General features: G+C 45.9%; 1 protein-coding gene across 2 annotated transcripts; it reads left to right on the plus strand.

The window, feature by feature from the left end:
* Positions 1-10,768: 10,768 nt before the first annotated feature.
* SERINC3 (serine incorporator 3) lies at positions 10,769-18,947 on the plus strand. 2 transcript variants are annotated; one of them, XM_066330619.1, is made up of 10 exons: positions 10,769-10,921; positions 11,435-11,596; positions 12,049-12,242; positions 12,953-13,032; positions 13,728-13,865; positions 14,692-14,861; positions 15,579-15,669; positions 16,075-16,252; positions 17,049-17,276; positions 18,016-18,947. In XM_066330619.1, the coding sequence occupies exons 1-10, from the start codon at positions 10,883-10,885 to the stop codon at positions 18,152-18,154; spliced, it is 1,419 nt and encodes a 472-aa protein (XP_066186716.1). In that variant the 5' UTR covers positions 10,769-10,882; the 3' UTR covers positions 18,155-18,947. The 2 variants fall into 2 exon arrangements, with proteins under 2 accessions (XP_066186716.1, XP_066186717.1); XM_066330620.1 differs by lacking the exons at positions 10,769-10,921; positions 12,049-12,242; positions 12,953-13,032 and having other exon boundaries at positions 11,302-11,596.
* Positions 18,948-19,128: the final 181 nt, after the last annotated feature.

The following is a 19,128-nucleotide window of genomic DNA, read 5'->3' on the forward strand; positions in this document are numbered from 1 at the left end:
AATCCCACAAAGGTCACACACCCAGCACATGCTTCATCAGAAAATCATCCCTTGTGGTAAAAGCTTTCTTGTCTGGAGCACAGCGTGAATAACCTCTCTGTCGGCTCAGAGTGTGTCCAGAGCGGGGAAGAACATGCAAGTATTAATTAAATAGGTTCACCCTGCCTGCTAGGAAGGGTCAGATATACAAAAAAAGCTAAAAATTATTGTCAGGATGAGAAAACATAGCAGGAGAGGTATTGCTTAAGTTGATCATGACTGACTGCTCAGGTGTTAGTGGCAGGGAAGCAGGTGGTGTCCTGAGGTCCACACACACCTTCTTCCCTTTGTCTCTCTGATTCTGACAGCGAATGTAGCTGGAGGAAATCAAGGAGCAGGCTGGGTTGGCAGCTGTGTTCCTCCCTTTTGAAGAGCAAAGAGGTTTGCTGATAAATGAGAAGCAAATAGTAATCTCTGTCAGTGTTTAATACATGCCAGAGCCACCCAGCCAACAGATGATTGTTCACCAGTTGTTGGCAACCAGACAAGGATTCCTTTTGCCCATGTGCAGCAGACAAGTAAATATTTTGATTCTAACTTGTGCTCTCAGCTAAATGGGCTTTTATATGACTTTATTCCACAAAGTCTGCAAAGAGGAGTCCTGCTCTGGAGTAGTGAGGGATCCAACTTGTGCTATTAATCCTCTGTGTGAGTCAAAAGACTACAACCTTCAGGATACACTCATGCTCTACCTATGGCTGGAAAAAATTCAGCCTAACCCCTTGCAAAGTTTCCTTGCTTTCCATGTTGGTTGATTCAGGGAGTAAGTGTAACCAGATGCCTTCTTGTGAAGCAGCTGACCACTGCAACAGCCAGGATGAGCCCAGCAAGGCTGCTCCTGTGTCCTGTGCTATGCCATGCCCTTAGACATGGTGCCATTTATCTTTCCTAGCTCTTCCCAAGGCCACAGACTTGAGGTCAGGGAGGTGCAGCATCACTGTGACTTTGTGTGACAGCAGCAGGAATTCAGGGTGCTCCAGGAGCTCTGTGTTCTGCCCAGAGAACAAAATATTCTGTTGTGCCAACAGTGTACATGAAATAAAACCAGGGTTTGCCTGGTGACCTGGGAGCATTTCACTCAAGCCCTGCACACAGCCCTCTGCTCCCAGCACTGTACTGGCAACAGGTCCTGTGTTTCAGGTGTTGGCCAGGTGTGCAGTGGCTGACACAGGGAGGTGTAAGATGTGGTGACAGGACTGTCCTGCATATTGGGTGGCCCAGAGAAGTTCTCAGTGAATTACAGCAGTGTCTCAAGCTGAGATCCCTGCTCCTTCCCTACTGAAGCAGTAGATCCTAAAGCATAGTCCCAGCCTCAAAAATCTGACTCCTTCTAATAGCCAAGACAGACAAAGTTAAAGACGTACTTGTACTATGACCTCCTTTTGGCAGGTGCCTGGTGGAAGGACAGATGGCTGAATGTCCTCTACAGAGACAGCTTTTCACCCAGACCAGAATATTACCCTTGTCTGCTCTGTAACTGGCAGCTCCTCCATGGCCATCACAGGTAGATGGCCTGATGCTCTCATGGGTCTGTGCCAGCAGACAGACCTTCCTCCCCTAATCATGGCCAAGCTCACACCCTGATGCTTTGAGAAGTATTTTATGTACTGCTGTTAATGTCATGACTATTCCCTTATGGCTGTTCCGGAATTTCCAGTTTTCAAAGTGTTCTTCTTACTCTCTTGGTTCACTATCTTTGTTTCAGATTCTTACTTTCTCCCAAAGCTGGGATGGGTTTTCTTGGACAGGTGTAAAATTTTCATTTTTATGCAGGATTATGGCTTTTTGGAGACAGAGTTAAATGTTTTCTTACAAACCCCTGTTGCCGCCCACTTTTGTGGATTAAATAATTTTTTTTATAACATCTCTCAAGCAATTGTTTTCAGCTTTGTAAAATTTGGCCTGATAAAGTATCAAGGGTCTTTATCCAGATTGTCCATTGCAAGAATAATCTAGCAATAGCATTGAAATAGACATCAGCTTTCTTGAGGTATTTGTTAAAACCTTAGCTCCACACAGTCCCAAGTTAGATGTCTCACAGGAAGCTCTTGCAGAAGACCCTTTAATAAAAGCCACCATCCAGGCTGACTTGGGCCAGAAACTTTCAGTCGTGTTTTATCTAAAAATCTGTGTTTGAGGCTGGTTCCTTCCCTCTGAGGGAGAAGAAAATGCCAGTCACCACCCAAAGTCCCCTTTGCCCAAACTGCTGTGGTGGCTCCTCACTCACACAACGGTGGTGGCAGTGATGTGACCTGCCAGGTATGCAGCAAGCCACCAGTGTGACAGCTGTGCTGTTATTTCTGTATGGACAGACACATTTCTCTGTTTGAACCCACCCTGAAGTGTTGCCCATCCTGCACAGGCAGGCGTGTTCCAGGGAGAACCTCTACAACAACACCCTGCACCTGCAGTGTCCCTCAGCCCCGGGGACCGAGCTGCTGACAAGGGGGACGAGGTACCAAACTGGCATTTGCAGTGCAGAACTGTTGCACAAAAGGGCCTCAGCTCTCCACCTCTATGGCAACCAGCAGGAGATCTTGCAGTTCAGATGTGTGCTCCACTGTAGCCCTACCTGCTTTCCTGCAGGAATGAGGGCTCAGACTGAGAGACCAGGTGGGAAAATCCACTTTATTGTGGCTAAGAGGCCCTTTAGTTATTATTTATCCAAGTCTCCAGGCACTGTCATTTATCATTAATACCAGAATTAAATCTCAGCTGTCTTCAAGGATGAGTTGAACAAGAATGTACCCAGCTGGGCACCTGGAAACATTTTTTAATGCCTCTTCATTGCAGGGGAAGCTCATCCCTATATCTCCAAGAGCTCCACCAAACACACCAGTTCCGTCCTGAAGAAAAAAAGTCACCAGCTTTTCAGTATCTAAGCCAGTTTGGGAAATAAGTCTGCTAGATGTTGTGTTACTGGTTATCAGGAAATTGCATGAAACTGAGAACTAGAATTAATAGAATAACAGATCTGCTTTTCTCATCTTTATTTGCACAAGAGAAAAAAAAACAGACTCTTGAATCTACTGGTTTATTAGATAAAATTAAGATGCAAAATAAGAGAAACCTGATAGATTTGATACTGAAATGTTGGATGCTGGAGGGAGAAGTGTGTGATCCCATGTGCAAAATAATTACTATTTTAGAGTAAACCATTACATGATAGGGTTCTTTACCCCAAGAAACAATATGGAGGGGTTTGTGTGCTATGAATTTCATCCCAATTTGCTGCATGCTGACTTCCTCATGTAAGCAGGTCATTTTTGGCAAAGCTTGTGGAATATTTACCACTGTTTCTTCCACGGTCTTCAAACTGGGACACCACCACAGTCCAAACAACTGAGCTGTGCCTGCTGGCCATGGTTCCAGCCCTGCAAGAGCCAGGAGCTGGCACTGTCAGTGATGGTATCCAAACAAGCCACATTTGGGAAGCAGTTAGGAGTCATCTTTAATCATTCAGCACTTTCAGTTGGGTTCGTTTAGTTCCAAGCAGGGTAATTACAGCCTCATTATTTTTCTTTTTACAATGAAGACAAGCCTGCAAGCCAGGCAGAATAATTTCTTCTGCTACGGTTGCCAAGATATGATAGCACATCTACGCCATAAGGAATTTGTCATGGTATCAGTTTTATTAATGGTAAATAATGACTCTTCTGTTAAGCAACATCTTCACATCAGCTGGTGCCTAACCATAAAACACTAAGTAAATTTGAAACCCTACAGACAGGTAATTGAGTTGAGATTCCCAGTGCCCAGCATGTTTCTTGCTGACCAGCATGTATCAGGTTTTCCATGTTATTTTTTTCACTGAAATTAATACCCAGCTACAATCAGACTTTAATTTTAAAACCACAAAAGCTCATCTAAAAATACAACATCAAAGTTCCCATGACAGTAAATAGAGGCCAGGAGTAAGGGAATGATGGTAGATCAGGTATCAGAGAGCAATTCATCCTGTCTGTCCACCTTCACTGGCTGGAGGGAGAGCTCAGTTCTTGCAGGGACTATTTCTCAGCCAGAAACAACTGTCAGTGTGGCAAACACTGAAACACACAGGGGCATTGCTTTGATGGATCTTGCATCAAATGGTTTGAAGACTGTAACAATACAAAATACATGTTTGAAAGAAAAACAGCTTTGAAAAGAAAATATCCACAAGAATTTGTACTGTGGGCCTCTCCAGGCACTGGGTTCTGCACAAGTCTGGGAAAACAAGGTAGGAAATACAGTTATACCGGCACACCTTTTAATTAAAAATTGTAAGTCATCTTGTAGAGTCTGAAGAAACTTCTGCCATTACCTCAAAAAGCCAAGAAGTTCAGAACTGAACTATTATTTGTAACAGGAGAAATGACTCTGCTCCTGCCACTGAAACACCTGTGTGTGTCATGCTGAGCACAGTGACCTGCTTTTGTTTCCTATGGACACGCTCGGGTTTGCAGGAACACGACACACTTAACGTGCACTTTCACACGACTGCGTGCATTTGCAGCTCAGCTTGCTCAAGTGTGCTCTGCAGCAGGAAGCTGGTTGTAAGATCCTCTGATAAACCAACACTCAGCCCTCAGTTCTTCCCCTTCCTTCCTTTCCAGGATTAAGGTTGTGGCTGTTTCTGCCCTCAGTGCACGTGGATGCTGTGAATGCTGAGCCTTGTCAGCCCTTGCCCTGCGCTGCCTTCTGCAAAACTGCTTGATTTACACCCTCCTGGGCAACAACCCTATTGAACCCAGAGATGTGACTGGCATGGCGTTGTATTATTAGACTTCCCCAGTTCACTTCTTCTAAATCATCTAGGATGGGAAAAACAGTTAGATAAAAAAGAACGTCATGACTCATTCCCCAGTGCCACGGAGGTTCAGAACAACCAGAAAAGAGTTAACAGCACAACCCTGGCGCAGTAGTATTTCAGAGTTTCTAAATACAGAGTTCCTTTCTGAGCTGGATGCCCATTTTTGTTATCTTAAAAGTATTTCTGGAACTCTTGGCCAACTTTAAACAAACAAACAGGGAGAAATATTTGTGAAGATAACACGGCTAACAGTGTTTGGTTACTTAGTCTTTCTAAGTTGAAGGTTTTAATTTTTAGACTATTTCTTTAAAGCTTGTGAAGAGAAGAAAAAATTGCTTTGGAGATGTTAAATCACACAACCATCCTAGCTATGGCTTTGGAATAACAATCATTCAACTTAGCAAATATCAAACGTGGGAAGGGATTTATCTGACGCATCTATATGATCATGTGAGCTTTTTTCTCAAGGAGAAACAGTCTCTGCTGGAGACCCAAGAGGAAGGAACTGTTTTGCCTTCTTTTAAAAAAAATATAACAACATAAGCAATTATAACATGCTCAAAGCTTCCTGGCACAAATGCAAAAATGCAACATCTGAAATGTCAGCTGGTACACTGGGAGGATTTACATGATTTAAAAGATTTATGAGAAAGAACTATCTGACTGGCTTCAGAGCATCTTGGAAAGCAGCAGTGGGGGGGGACAATGGAAAAGGAGTAGAAAAAAATCTCCAGCTAAGAGAAATTATCATGGCCAGTATGATTCTGTATTGCTCTTTTTAGTGCAAGAAAAAAAAAATGGGTCAGGCATTCATTGGATTTTAAGCTGCATTTAAAGATGAATGAACAGAGTCTGCCATGACTCTGGGATATGCTCATTTTCTCACATTACATATTGACTCACATAGTCCTGTGGCTCACCTAAAGCCACACGACTCGTCGCTGCTCAAGGCAGGATTAAATGAAGAATTCCTGCCTTTTCCTCCCACTGTTGTTTCACTAGAAGCTGATACACAAAGGCTGGCCAGCTGGATTTCAGTGCAGGCTCTCAGGGGAGAGATGGGGTCACAGAGACAGGGGAAATAAATCCTGCCTTAATAAAATGATAATATATCAAGCAAGGAAAAGGCATGAACCCATTTGAAACTCTAAACTCAGCAATGTTTGTAAGTGTTCTTTGGCAACACTCAGGTGGAAGATTGGCTTGCTTTGTGGTTACCCAGTCTTGAAATGGCTACATAAAATCACAGTCCTCAATGCCCTGCACAGCCTGAGGTGCTCCAGCACCAAAGATGAGGCCAGCTCAGCTCTGCCAGAGGGCAGGGGTTGGTGCTGGCTCTGCTGTGCCAGGATGGGGGAAAGTGCCAGCTCCAGCAATGCCTCTGGCTCCAAGGCTCCTCCTGGGACAGCTACAACCCTCACATCAGCACAGGGCTGTCTGGGTCAGATCCTGCACCCCTGGGAGCCCTGTCTGAGCAGCCTGTGCTGTTTGCAGGGTACCACATTCACCTAGCATGAAACTGCTCACTCCCTCCTCCTTTTTACCAGCCATCTGTTGCTAGTGCCTTCTGTGGTTCATTCACAGATGTCACTGCAGATCTTTTGTGCAAAATATTCCCTCCAATCTATCTCTGTTTGTGTTTTATTGTTATTTTTTTTCTACATAAGCTTTTATTTAATTTCATTTAAATACTTTTCAATACATTTAAGTTTCACTAATGCTTCAATAAATAATGAGATGAAAGAGCTCAGTAATATCATTCCAGGGTATTAGATTAAGGTGAACATTTTTCTCCATCTGTTTCACCAATAACCTAAACTAATGCAGTTTCCAGACCAGAGCACATGATCCTAAGTGAACTGAAGAGAGTGAAAAGGTCTCTGGTGACATATAAAGACTTAGAGGAGATTGAACAAAGGTGTCCCATAAAATAAATTTCTGGCCAAACAGAACTGGAAAGACACAGAGATTACAATTCCTCTATCATAACAGCAGTGACTCATCCAGTTGCATAGTCACTTGGGGTGAAAAAGAAAACAGTTACTCAATCTCTCAGGGATTTAGACACAGAAGAATATATTATGCAAGTTTTAGCTGCGTTACTAATGGCCTTGGAGCACACAACTCTACTATGACTCTCACTCAGCTCAGCAGATCACAAATAAGATGACTCACGTATCCATGACATGATGGGAAAATGGAGAGTCTAAGAAGTGCAGAGGCAGGTGCTAATACAGTCACAGAGCACGCAGTCAAGGGAAGAAGAGATTTATAAAATCATGAGCAAAGGACTGCAGAGAAATCAGCTTGCATTTGAAGACTGGAGGGCATGGACTAGGTTGATTTTTCTCGGGAGGCTGTGAGTGTGAAGCCTGGCTGTGTGCAGAGATGAGCCAGGCCACTGGCACCACTCAGCTGTGTGTCCCCAGGGAATGGCAGCCACGAGCTGGCCCTGGGCTCTGCAGGGCAGTGCTGAGCGAGCCCCTGGACACACAGCACACGGTGAGATCTCACACTGCTGAAAGTCATCCACAAACTCAACAATATTTATACTTGGCAGGACTTCCTACCCTGCTGCTACATCGTGATTTTGTAGGAGCTGTTAACTCTGATTGTTTAAAGACTAATTAAACCCGCTGGCAGTGCCAGCCACAGCAGTATTTTGCCCATTATCTCATGACTTACCTCCTCATGGGTGAGGGCTTTGACAGCTGTTCCCAAAGCACTGGTTAAAATCTGAATGGTTGGGCAGAGCTCAACTCAAATTCTGGACTAAACAGCTGGAAAAGCAGTTGTCCCAAGAAAACTGGAATTCTTTATGCTCTGGAGCTCAAATCAAAGCGCAGATGTAAATGTAGCTTAAAGCTAAACACTTTACAGAAGTCCAGTAATAAAGAGGATTATATTAGAAAGGTGATGCTGATACATCTAAATTTGGAAGTTTATGCAGGCCAGAGCACGGTAAGGTGTTTAGACCTGCATATGAGTCAAGACAATGCTGCTGAAGAAAAACAGACAATGTCTGATTATAATTTTTTAATTTTTACAGGCAGTTTGGTACAGCCATTCCAATTCGCAGATCCCATCACCTGACTAAAAGATTCTGGATGGTCAAAGGGTTATTCAATTATAATGTGTCTGTGGGATCTATTACCTACAAAACCACAGCCCATGCAAAGCAGGAACCCTCAAAGACTCAGGGGAACATCAGGAAAAATTCTGCGTTTCTGTTATCACAGAAAGGAGACCCTTGAGAGTAACAAGAATAGCACTAACGCACAAGCTTGAGTGACATTTTTTTTATGAGCTCAGTTGCACAAAGGAACTGCAGAGAACTGCTTTCAAATGACTAAATCTGACACATTTCCTTTAAATATTACCTAATTCCAAGGGGTTTATTCTAGGCATTTCAACTCACATATGTATGGGATGTAACATATAGATACAGAAGGGATGCACCATTTCTTTCTGCTGTCAGAGCTGATTAACAAACCAGAGCAGGGTATTTTTGTACAAACCAGGATAACCTCCTGCCATATCCTGTCTTGTTCCCAGAGCTGACAGTCCCTAGGCTGACTTCATCCTTATCTCCTGTTAAACATGTAAGGGTTTAGGTGACGTGATGCAGAATCAGAGGGGGTTTATGCTGGGAAGTAAAATGAGCACTTGGAAATCTCTTGTTACGTGGACAGTGCAAGGAAAAAGCTTTTTATCTGCATCCCTTGTCTCTGCCCAGCATAACCCAGTGGAGGATCACCAGTACTTAACAAAACTATTTGTCTCATAAATTGCCTGAGAAGAAAACACTTGCAGGTTCAGGATTTAGATGAGTTTCATCACTGCATTACTAATACACGGTATTTCAATATATTTGAATTATTTGCCCAGGATTACTGGGAACACAGAATTTGTGATTGTGCCTTTATTCTGCGTACATTCATTGGAACAAACAGTGAAGGAGCAGGGATATGGCAAAAGCTCTCTTAGAGATCCAGCTGGTGCAACCAGGAGGGTAATAAAAATACATTAGCAATAAAGTAAAGGCTCATCTATTATCTGAAAGAAGCACAGTTTTGATGATTTATGGAGTGACCTTTTTCTGAAAGAAGCCTGCATGTCCTCATGAATAAGGCTGATTGCAAGAGCCGATACTGTTAACATAGTGTTCATATATTCTGAGTGTTAAAACTGCTGTGGAAAATAAGTGGCAGGTTTACAGGATCATCTTTGTCATTTCTTGGCAATTTCAAATGGCAGTAAAGCTGTCTTTCTGATTACTATTGCCTTTCTGTGATGGAAGCAGGTTTTTTGGACAGGGACTGTGTGAAGGGTCTGACAGAGTGTAAAGTGATGTGCAATAGCTGGAACTGCTACAGCCAGAAAATATCCTGTAACCCCAGCTGGTCAGTTCTGACCCTGCCCTGGGATATTTTGCAACATGCAACACCAATTAAAACCAATGCAAACTGCTTTCCTAAACCTCTGTTCAAACTTTTGTCAAATCCCGGTGCTGTTACATCATCACAGCCAACTCTCATCCAGTTCATTTGCTCCCAGACTTTAGTGAGGAGGAGTGAAATCACTCAGCTGTCCCTCTCCAACTCCTCCAGGCTGCAAGTTGTGCAGTGTGCTGGGAATCCAGACCCAGGGAGGTCCCTGTGCTCTGGGCAGTGGCAAAACCACGTCTCCTTTCACCTGGCTCCTCTACCTTTCTCTCCTTCCACGGTGAAGGAGCCCATCTGTAGCTTTTGCAGCTGTGCATCTCCCAAGTATGAACTGAGCCTGGTGTGACCTGCTGCTAAAGTGTCTCCTTGAGAAACTCCACTTCTGAAAAGCTCCTGAGCTTCCCCACTTCCCCCCAGAGCTCCCTTTAACCACACAGCCCAAAATTCACGGACACCCTTCAGTGCTCAGCAAGTCACAAAGGAAAAGAGGGGCAGCAAAGTGGTATTAGGAAGAGGCTCCTCATCCAAATGTCGGAGGACAGGCTGGAACAGGCTCCCCAAGGCAGTGGTCATGGCCCCAGGCCCGGCAGAGCTCAAGGAGTGTTTGGACAACACTCTCAAGCACACGGTAGAATTGTCGAGGTTGTCCCATGCAGGCTACAAGTCACACTCGATGATCCTGATGGATCTCTTCCAACCTGGAACATTCTGTGTGACGTGAATTCCGGGGCACAAACACAAAAAGTGTCTGTTATCACGATGGCTCAGGACTGGAACGAGTTACAGATTCTGTCCCGGTCAAACGGCTTCGAGAGGCTGAGCAGGCCCGCGGCCCCCTCAGGGCAGGTGACAGCAGTGTCGCCAGCCCTGGGCCACGGCCATTGCTCGCACCACCATCCACACAGGCTCTACATGAAGTGGCAGAAGGCTGCCCGCTGGGTCACTCCGGCATCCCGGGTGTGTCGGCGCCGCCGGTGAGCTCAGCGGTGACGCGGGTGTCACCACACGGCCGTGGCGCCTGTCACCGCGCCGGGTCACGCCCCGTGGGGCCCGAGGGCGCAGCGTTACCGGATCACGAGCCGCGCCAGGGCGCCCTGCGGGCCGCTGGAGCCCAGGGGCGGGAAAACACCCCTGTTACAATGCTGGGCGGCCCGGTGTCATCCCGGTGTCACCCCGGTGCCACCCGGAGCCCGCGCTGCTGCCATGGCAACCGCTGCGCGCCCAGGCACCGCCGAGCGCCCCCCGCGGCCGCAGGCAGGTATGGAGCGGCTGCCGGCCTGCCCAGCCACCTCACTCATTGGCTGCCACGCTGCAGGAACCGCCCACTCGTGACCTTCCGACCAGTCAATGTCCTGCCTCCGCCTGGCGAAGGCGGAAGAAGTGTTGATAAACAACATCGCCCCGCCCCTGCCCTCGCCGACCCTCCCGCTCCTCCCCCTGACGCGTAGCTGCATAGCGCCTTCTCATTGGCCGGCGGCCGCCTCCGGGCTGGGAAACAGCCAATGAGCGGCGGCGGCGGCTCGGGCCGGAGCCCGGCAGGCGCCGCCCCCTGAGGCCGGGGGCTGTGGGCGGAAGCAGGAAGCGGAGGGGCGGCGGCGGCGGCGCCATGGGGGCCGTGCTGGGGGTCTGTTCGCTGGCCAGTTGGGTGAGTGCGGGGCTCCCCTCCCACCCCAAACCTGCCCCTTCACACCCCGAACCTTCCCTTCCATCCCGGGGAGCGGGTCTGGCCCGGAACGGTGCCTCCGCTGGCGCCCTGGGTCGGGCCAGGGATGGGTGACCACTCGTGAGTTCCCGCGGGCTCAGTCGCGGGCTCAGTCGCGGTCCCGCCGGAGCTGAGGCCGCTCCAGCCCCTCGGAGCGGAGCGGTGCCCGGCTGGAGCCCTCCTTGTCCTTCCCGGGGCTGGCCTGGCCGGAGCGGGTGGCTGGCGGCCGGCGCCCGCCCTGGCGAGGCCCCAGGGGCAGCTCAGGCCGATAAGCCCGGTTATCTCCGGGTGTTCACAAACGCGCTGTCAGTCCTAAACGCCGATTAGCGGTTTATCTGTGCGGTCCGGGAGTGAAGTGTCTCTAAATGGGGTTCGGGTTTTCCTCTCGGTGTCGCCTATCGCGCCGGTGTCAGCTGCGAGGGGAATGCCCTAACTATTCTTGTCAATGCCCTTCAGATTCCCTGTCTGTGCAGCGGTGCCTCGTGTTTACTGTGCCGATGTTGCCCCAACAGCAAGAATTCGACAGTGACACGTCTTATCTATGCCTTCCTCCTCCTCCTCAGTACTGTGCTTGCCTGCATTATGCTGGCACCAGGCATGGAAGAGCAGCTGAAAAAGGTATGGAGGGGGAAAACCTCTTTCTAACTGCTTTAAATGCCATTACTTGTGCCTGTGGCTATTGATTTCCTTTACTTGGAATGGATTATGTGTGAGACACAAACACCCAAGTGCCCTTGTTCCTGAGTTAAGGGGCTGCTTGTACTGAATGACTTCTGGCAGAAACAGCAAATTCAGTGAATGTTCCTTTTTTAGTCCATGCCTGGTCTCTGAAATCTGACCAGACCTGGATACTGTCAGTTGTTATCAGAGGCCTGCTGCTGTGGTATCTTAATCTTCCTGGGTGAAAAGTGCTGACATGGGGAGAGACAGATAATAAGGTCTGAGCACAAGGTCTTTTGTTCTCTGATCTCCTAGAAGTTTGTTGACTGCAAGCCTTGGCTGTTACGGGACTTAAAAAATGTAATAGCAAACGCAGATGTAAATTCACACTGAAATGTGTCTTTACCCAGATACCTGGATTTTGTGACGAGGGGCTTCACACTCAGTTCCCCCACTTGGATGGGTTTGTCAGCTGTGATGTGTTTGTGGGGTACAGAGCTGTCTACCGTGTCAGCTTTGCCATGGCCGTGTTCTTCTTCCTCCTCTCCCTGCTCATGATAGAAGTGAAAACAAGTAATGACCCGAGAGCCTCGATACACAATGGGTATGTGTGAGCCAGCTGGCTGCCCTTCCAGCTGCTTCTCTCCTTCCAGCTTCTCTGCTGAACACAGTGGAAATTCCTTTATGCATACAAGGATGGCCTCAGGTTTCTTCTGGGCCCAGTACAGAGCAGTGCTTTGGTCTCCTTAAAAGCTTCCTATTGATGTAAGATGTTCAATGTCCTGGTCGAGGTGGGGTAACCAAAAGGGCAGTGCTCCATATTTCCACAGAGATGTCAGATTGAAGCTAGTTTATATCTCCAACCTTGTGCTGCTTCTGGCACTCACTGGGTCATTCTCAAGGTCAGTCTGACTCAGCCAGCAAAAACTGGTTTCTGATTTCCAATTCCCTGATTTAACTGAGTTAGTTTGGGGCTAGATGACTGAATCATCCTAGAGTCATTTAATTGGAAAGGGACCTTTGGAGAGCATAGAATCGTAAAATTATAAAGTGGTTTGAGTTGGAAGAAACCTTAAGATCATTCACTCCCACCCCCCTGCTGTGGGCAGGGACACCTTCCACTAGACCAGGTTGCTCAGAGCCCCATCCAGGGAGGAGAAGTCCTCAGCCTCCCTGGTCAGCAGGGTCATATGATCCAAAGCCCTGCTTGGAGCAGGACCAAGCTGCTTACAGATCATGGAGCACATGACTACTGTGTGTGAACTGACTGTGTAGAGTAAGACCAATATTTATGACATCTGTCTTCTTTTAAAGGTTCTGGTTCTTCAAAATAGCTGCCATTGTGGCTATCATGGTTGGAGCATTTTATATCCCTGAAGGGCCTTTCACAAGAGGTACAGTTAATCTTCATCATGGAATTCTGACTTGTATAAACTCAACCCTTTTCACAGATTTGCCTGGCAATAGTGAGAGTTCTCTTGTAGAAAATGCAGTTTCTGCTCACCTTTGTTGGAATACCTTGGTTCATCCAGTATTTTGGTGACCAGCTGAAGTTATGGCAATAAAAAATCCCTTTTCAACTGCATAGGTTTTGGTTATTAATAACTTTCTACTTCATGAGACAGTCACTACTGAGCTGAGTCTTCTGACACTAGACTGGGGGCAATTCAGGACACTGACAAATGCTAAATATTTCCCTAGAGTCTCTGAAAAATCTGTGTGGGAAACTTCTACTGTCTGGCCACATCAGAGGAACTTAAAGGGCTTATTGACCCTCAAAGAAATATGGCATGATGGCACTTACATACACAAAGATGCCACATGTTAGATGTTGCCTTCATTCAGAAAATGTGTTGGGCTAAACATCCCCGTGCTGAGCTTGACCAGTGTTGGCTGCATCTCTGAATAGCTGGGACTCCTTCCATACTCCTGCCAGATTGAGGCCAAAGGGGTTAACAGCATCTGCACTTCTAATTACAGTTTCAATTTTTTTCATTATTTGCAGTATAATTAGGAGCATTTTTGTTTTTCAACAGAGGTAGGTCGCATGTGATGAAAGCTAACTTTTTTTTCTTGTGTCCTTTTCCAGCTTGGTTTTGGATTGGTGTTTCTGGAGCCTTCTGCTTCATTCTTATCCAGTTGGTTCTACTTGTGGATTTTGCTCACTCTTGGAATGAAAGCTGGGTTGAGAAAATGGAAGAGGGTAATTCTAAATGCTGGTATGCAGGTAAGAATCTTAACCCGTAAAGGATTTGCTTGTAGTGGCCAGTACCCTGCAGAATATCATTTACTGGTTTGCAGACATACCTAGAATTAAACTCCACAGTGTCCCTGAGTCGCTGCTGTAAACATCTAAAATTAATAGTGGCAGTATTTCCTTTTTCTTGTTCAATAAAATGCGAAATAGTTTAGGCTTGTGAGTAGCACATCTGGCAGTCCCAATAAACCACACTTGCCTGGTTTGCAGAGCTCAGAGCCTGGTTCTCTTCAAACCTGAGCTTTGCTCTGCACTCCCCTGCTGTGCCCCCAGGAGCTCAGTCCTGTCCCTGACAGTGGCTGCAGTACCACACTGAGTGCCTTGGTGCCTGCTCCCCAGCTGGCTACTAATTACAAAGTGCTAATTGTTGTGGTTCTTAGCTCAGAGCTGAGAATGCTGCAGCAGCATTTCGTAGCTTCTTGCAAAGAACAGAGTGGAAACAAAAATGGGTGACCTCCAGCACAGGAATCCAGGGCAGGTAAATGTCCATGAGAAGTGTGCAAAAAGCACTCTCTCATTATGCCACTGTGGCCTCATACCAGTTGAACTAATTAAACTGCTGCTGAAAGGCAAGTCCTGGTCCCCTGATGGCAGCACTGGCCTTCCTCTGAGCTATGCTGCTTAGTGAGCCCAAGCAGAAATTTAGCCATACCTTACAAAAATGCCATCTGCTAGTCTGGTTTTGTGACCCAGACTGCCAGTGAGGAAGAGAGATGTCTTATTGCAGTGTTAGCTGTTCATGAAGCCACTTTACTATTGAACTTATATGTGTAATGTAATTATTTTTTTCCTCCAGCTCTGTTCTCCTGTACAAGCTTGTTCTATGCCTTGTCCCTGGTTTTTGTTATTCTTTTCTACGTTTTCTACACGAAGCCTGATGACTGCACTGAGAACAAGTTCTTCATAAGCTTTAACATGATCCTGTGCATTGCTGTCTCCATAGTTTCTGTCCTTCCAAAAGTTCAGGTATTACTTTGCTCTTTTTTTCTGACATACCAAGCAGGGAAGTGAGAGGGATGTCGTATCAGCTCAGTCACACATAAGAACTTGAAAACTTGGCTATCGTAGCTGTGCTAGTTAGGAACTTAAAAAATGTTGCTCTGAAACCATTGCATTGCATAGTGACACATTTTTTGAAGAGAGGTATTTTTGAGCTAATGTGGTTTTGGATTTATTTCCGTGTGGAGGACTGCTGGCATGGTTTTAGTGATGAAGGCCCTGGCAGAACAGAGAAATCTGTAAGGGAGTATCAAAATAGCTGGACATTTATTTGCTTAATATTGTGGGTTTGAAATTAGGGGTAAGCTTGTTTAACATAAGAGGAAAGTTCCATGTTACTTGATTTTGAACTGGTATTGCTCAAGTCATATGTTAGACTCACATCTACAAAATTATTTGAAAAGGTTGAGATTAACTCAGTAAGAGCCCATAACTGAGTGTTGGGCACAGAAAAGATCGATTTGGTTTGCTTATTCCCTCTGTGTTTGAGTTGCCTTTTGCATAAATTATATGACTCTAAGGAGTTTTTTCCAATCTTTTGAACACAGAACAAAGCCCAATGCATTTCTACAGCAATGGTTTTCATGCTGGTAATTGTTTAATCTGTGGCAGTGGGCTAAAACTATCCAACTCTAGGTAAAACTTGCCCTTTTGACCTTGGCTTGCTCTTCTGCTTTGGAACAGGAACATCAGCCTCGCTCTGGCCTCCTGCAGTCCTCTGTCATCACACTCTACACCATGTACCTCACCTGGGCTGCCATGTCCAATGAGCCTGGTAAGCAACATGCTGTCTTGAGTCACATATTTTAGTGTGAAAGCAGAAGCTGCTGATGGTTATTACAGATCACTCTGTGGGAATTGCTGATCTGTCCAGATCAAATCCACTGAGGCTGAAAAGCTGACTTGACTGCAACTATCAAACTGCCTCTTTGCAGAACTAAATTGGGGTGTTTGTAAGGGGGGAAAAAGAAACAGTGTCAGGGCATTCTGATGTTATTTATTTATTATACCCTTGTCTAGCTCACAGGCAGGAAAAATATTGCAGGTAATTTCTGCCTCTGGAGAATCGAAGAGATCAGCAGTTAAAGGGAATGAAAAATTGCAAGCATACCTGTCATGTTTTCTTAGCTGAATGCTGGTAAAGCTCATCTCTCTAATCTGCCTTAAAAATCCCTTTCAGAACGAAACTGTAACCCAAGTTTGCTGAATATCATCACCCAGATAGCTGCACCCACAGCTGTTCCAGCCAATGCCACTGCCCCACCTGCCACTCCTGCTCCGCCCAAGTCCCTGCAGTGGTGGGATGCCCAGAGTGTTGTTGGACTGGTTATCTTTGTCCTTTGCCTCTTGTATTCCAGGTAGGATCTGCACTGCTATCCAGTGATAAAGAACTGGGATTTGTCTGCCTCTTTTGTTTGAATCTGGGTCTAGTGGAAAATGCACCTGCATTTATTCATAGCCAGCTGCTGTCTCAGGCCCCAGGCCAAATGTGGCTCATAAACCTGTGTTTTGCTTTGGGCATGAGGATCAGCCTTGTAAGCCCAATCCAGATAACAGAACAACATGTGTTAGATGATGATTAGAGGGATGGAACACCTCTCCTGTGAGGAAAGGCTGGAAAAGCTTTTGTTCAGTCTGGAGAAAGGAAGGCTTTAGGGTGACCTAATTGTGGCTTTCCAGTGTCCAAAGGGAGCCTACAAGGAACGTGGAGAGACACTTTTACAAGGACATGGATTAAAACTGGAAGAGTAAGTTTAGATGAGATATTAGGGGAAAATTCTTTACTGTGAGGGTGGTGAGGCACTGGAATGGTTGTCTAGAGAAGTTGTGGGTGTTCTGTCCCTGGAAGTGTTCAAGGCCAGGCTGGAGCAGCCTGGTCTAGTGTAACGTGTCCCCGCCCACAGCAGGTGGATTTGAGCAAGATAATCTTTAGGGTTCCTTCCAAACCACACCTTGCTATGATCTGGGACTAGGAATGCTGTTTAATTAGGCTAACAAAAGCTTGGATGAAAACAGTTGGAGGAATTTCATATTGCATATATAGCATATTATTTGCTAGTCCCAGACATTCCTTGTGGTCCACTGCTTGCTTTATTAGCAAACACAGCTGTAAAAGGAGTTGTTAACCACGTTTCTCTCTGGGTTGCACTGCAGCATCCGCTCCTCAAGCAACAGCCAGGTGAACAAGCTGACCCTGTCCAGCAGTGACACTGCCTTCCTGGAGGAGCCTGTGGGGACAGGCAGCAGCGCTGCTGAGGAGGGGGACGTGCGCCGTGTCACGGACAATGAGAAGGATGGGGTTCAGTACAGCTACACCTTCTTCCACTTCATGCTCTTCCTGGCCTCTCTTTACATCATGATGACGCTCACAAACTGGTACAGGTAAGAGGCAGATGGGCAGAGATGGGTTCTGTGTGCCAGTGTTTCTGTGTGGATAGGAGACTCCTGCCCTGTGGGCTGCTCCTGCCACAGTGAAGGTGCTGTCCCTGTGCCAGTTGCCTCAGAGTTGTGCCATCTCAGCTTAGTGTTACTGAATTCAGATGTGAGAAGGCAGCACAGCACAATCAGCAGCTGTGGTTCCAGGGCACTACCTAAGAGCTGCAAGGGCAGAAAGTGTGGCAGCCATTCTTCAGCTGGACGAGTAGCAGGAAGGCTGCAAAGTTTGTTGGAAGCCAGCCTGCTGTTAGTGGCCCTTTTTCCTGGGGAAGATGTGCAGGGACAGCCAGATGTGCTGCTTATCAGAGCTGTGATCTCCCACATCTGTTAGAAACACTTGGACATACTGTCTGCTGCGTCAGCTCAGAACCACTGCTGCCAGGGCATTGTATGAATCACTTAGAGATCAAGAGCCACCAGAGTCTATTGCACAGCTCATGCAAATACTTATTTCAACAGCAGCACATCAGCGTGGGCAAGCAGGCTGGAAAACTGGGTTCCAAGAACAAGAGCCTGTGAAGGAGCCACAGGAAAGTGCTGGTTTAGTTGTCTCACTGTGTTCTCACAAAGGCTCTGGCATTGGAGTGTCTCAAGGAATTGCCCTCACTTCAGATTCATATGGCAGGGACCAAAGAGCAGTGGAAGGTGCTTTCTGTGTCTACTAATGGACTTCTTTACTTTTTAGCCCTGATGCAGATTTCAAAACCATGACAAGCAAGTGGCCAGCCGTGTGGGTGAAGATAACCTCCAGCTGGGTTTGTCTGCTTCTCTACCTTTGGACCTTAGTGGCTCCTCTTGTCCTTACTAACAGAGACTTCAGTTAAGTTCCTGAACCTGTCTGAGCTTACAAAGTGGGGAACTCTTTGCTGAAAAGCCAAAATGTTCATTTATTGCTTTAGTTACTGTTTCTTATGTTGGTATTAAAATGCAGTTGGATAGAGAGTTACATATTGCATAATGCTTGATGCAGCATCAAAATTATCAGTTCTATTTTAACTTTTACCAGGGTTATCTTATTACTGCATTTATAAAATTCACTACAGCTGTGCTGTTAAAGCACAAAAGAAATCTGTTCTGTCCAATAGCCACAACTTTCTATTGAATGGAAGTTAACATTTAGTTAAATATGAAGTATATATATTTTAAAGAACAATTATAATCAGTATAATGCACTATTATGCTCATGCTTCAGTTTCTGGAAGTATAAGCCATGCTGCTTGATTTCTACATTCCACTGCTAAAGTTTATTTACAAGAAAAGTTTATTTAAATTACTTAACTTTGTGTTGTGGCAAAAAGCACCCTTATTCCTCACCAAAAGAACAGAACTCTGAAGTTGAAAAAATGGTTAACTCTTAATTCTTTTTAAGACATACTTGCTCTTTTTAAGAGGCAATTTCTGTGGTAACTTACTTTTTAAGGATATTTGCCAAATAGAGTGGTAAGTGTATGAGTAGCTTAATCGACTTTATGATTATGTTGGAAAGATAGAGCTTATTGGTTGATTGATTTCAGTTGTCCAATATGCTTAATAAAAGTCACATACATGGAATTATTATTGGCTCTAAAGGCATTTGCACTGTAAACTCATTTGAATAAAGCAGACTAACTACTGAAAGTGACCCAGCTCTGTTGAAGTGTTTAAGAAACAGCAGTCACTTCTCCAGTGGAAAGTACCGTATGAATGATGCTGCAGTGTCCAGGTGGATGTGACTGGGGGTTTTCTCTATGCAGGAAATACCAAGTGACCTATTCCTTTTGAAACAAACACTCTCTTCCCTGTGAGTCTGTGAATGTCA

Source organism: Sylvia atricapilla, chromosome 16, assembly GCF_009819655.1.
Source record: "Sylvia atricapilla isolate bSylAtr1 chromosome 16, bSylAtr1.pri, whole genome shotgun sequence".
Lineage (NCBI taxonomy): Eukaryota > Metazoa > Chordata > Aves > Passeriformes > Sylviidae > Sylvia > Sylvia atricapilla.

Bases quoted from the DNA above. Each gene is read 5' to 3' on its own strand.
- SERINC3 (XM_066330619.1), top strand. From the start codon at position 10,883: ATGGGGGCCGTGCTGGGGGTCTGTTCGCTGGCCAGTTGG. The intron at 15,670-16,074 runs GTAAGCAACATG...AATCCCTTTCAG, and splicing joins TGCCATGTCCAATGAGCCTG to AACGAAACTGTAACCCAAGT. The intron at 16,253-17,048 runs GTAGGATCTGCA...GTTGCACTGCAG, and splicing joins CTTTGCCTCTTGTATTCCAG to CATCCGCTCCTCAAGCAACA.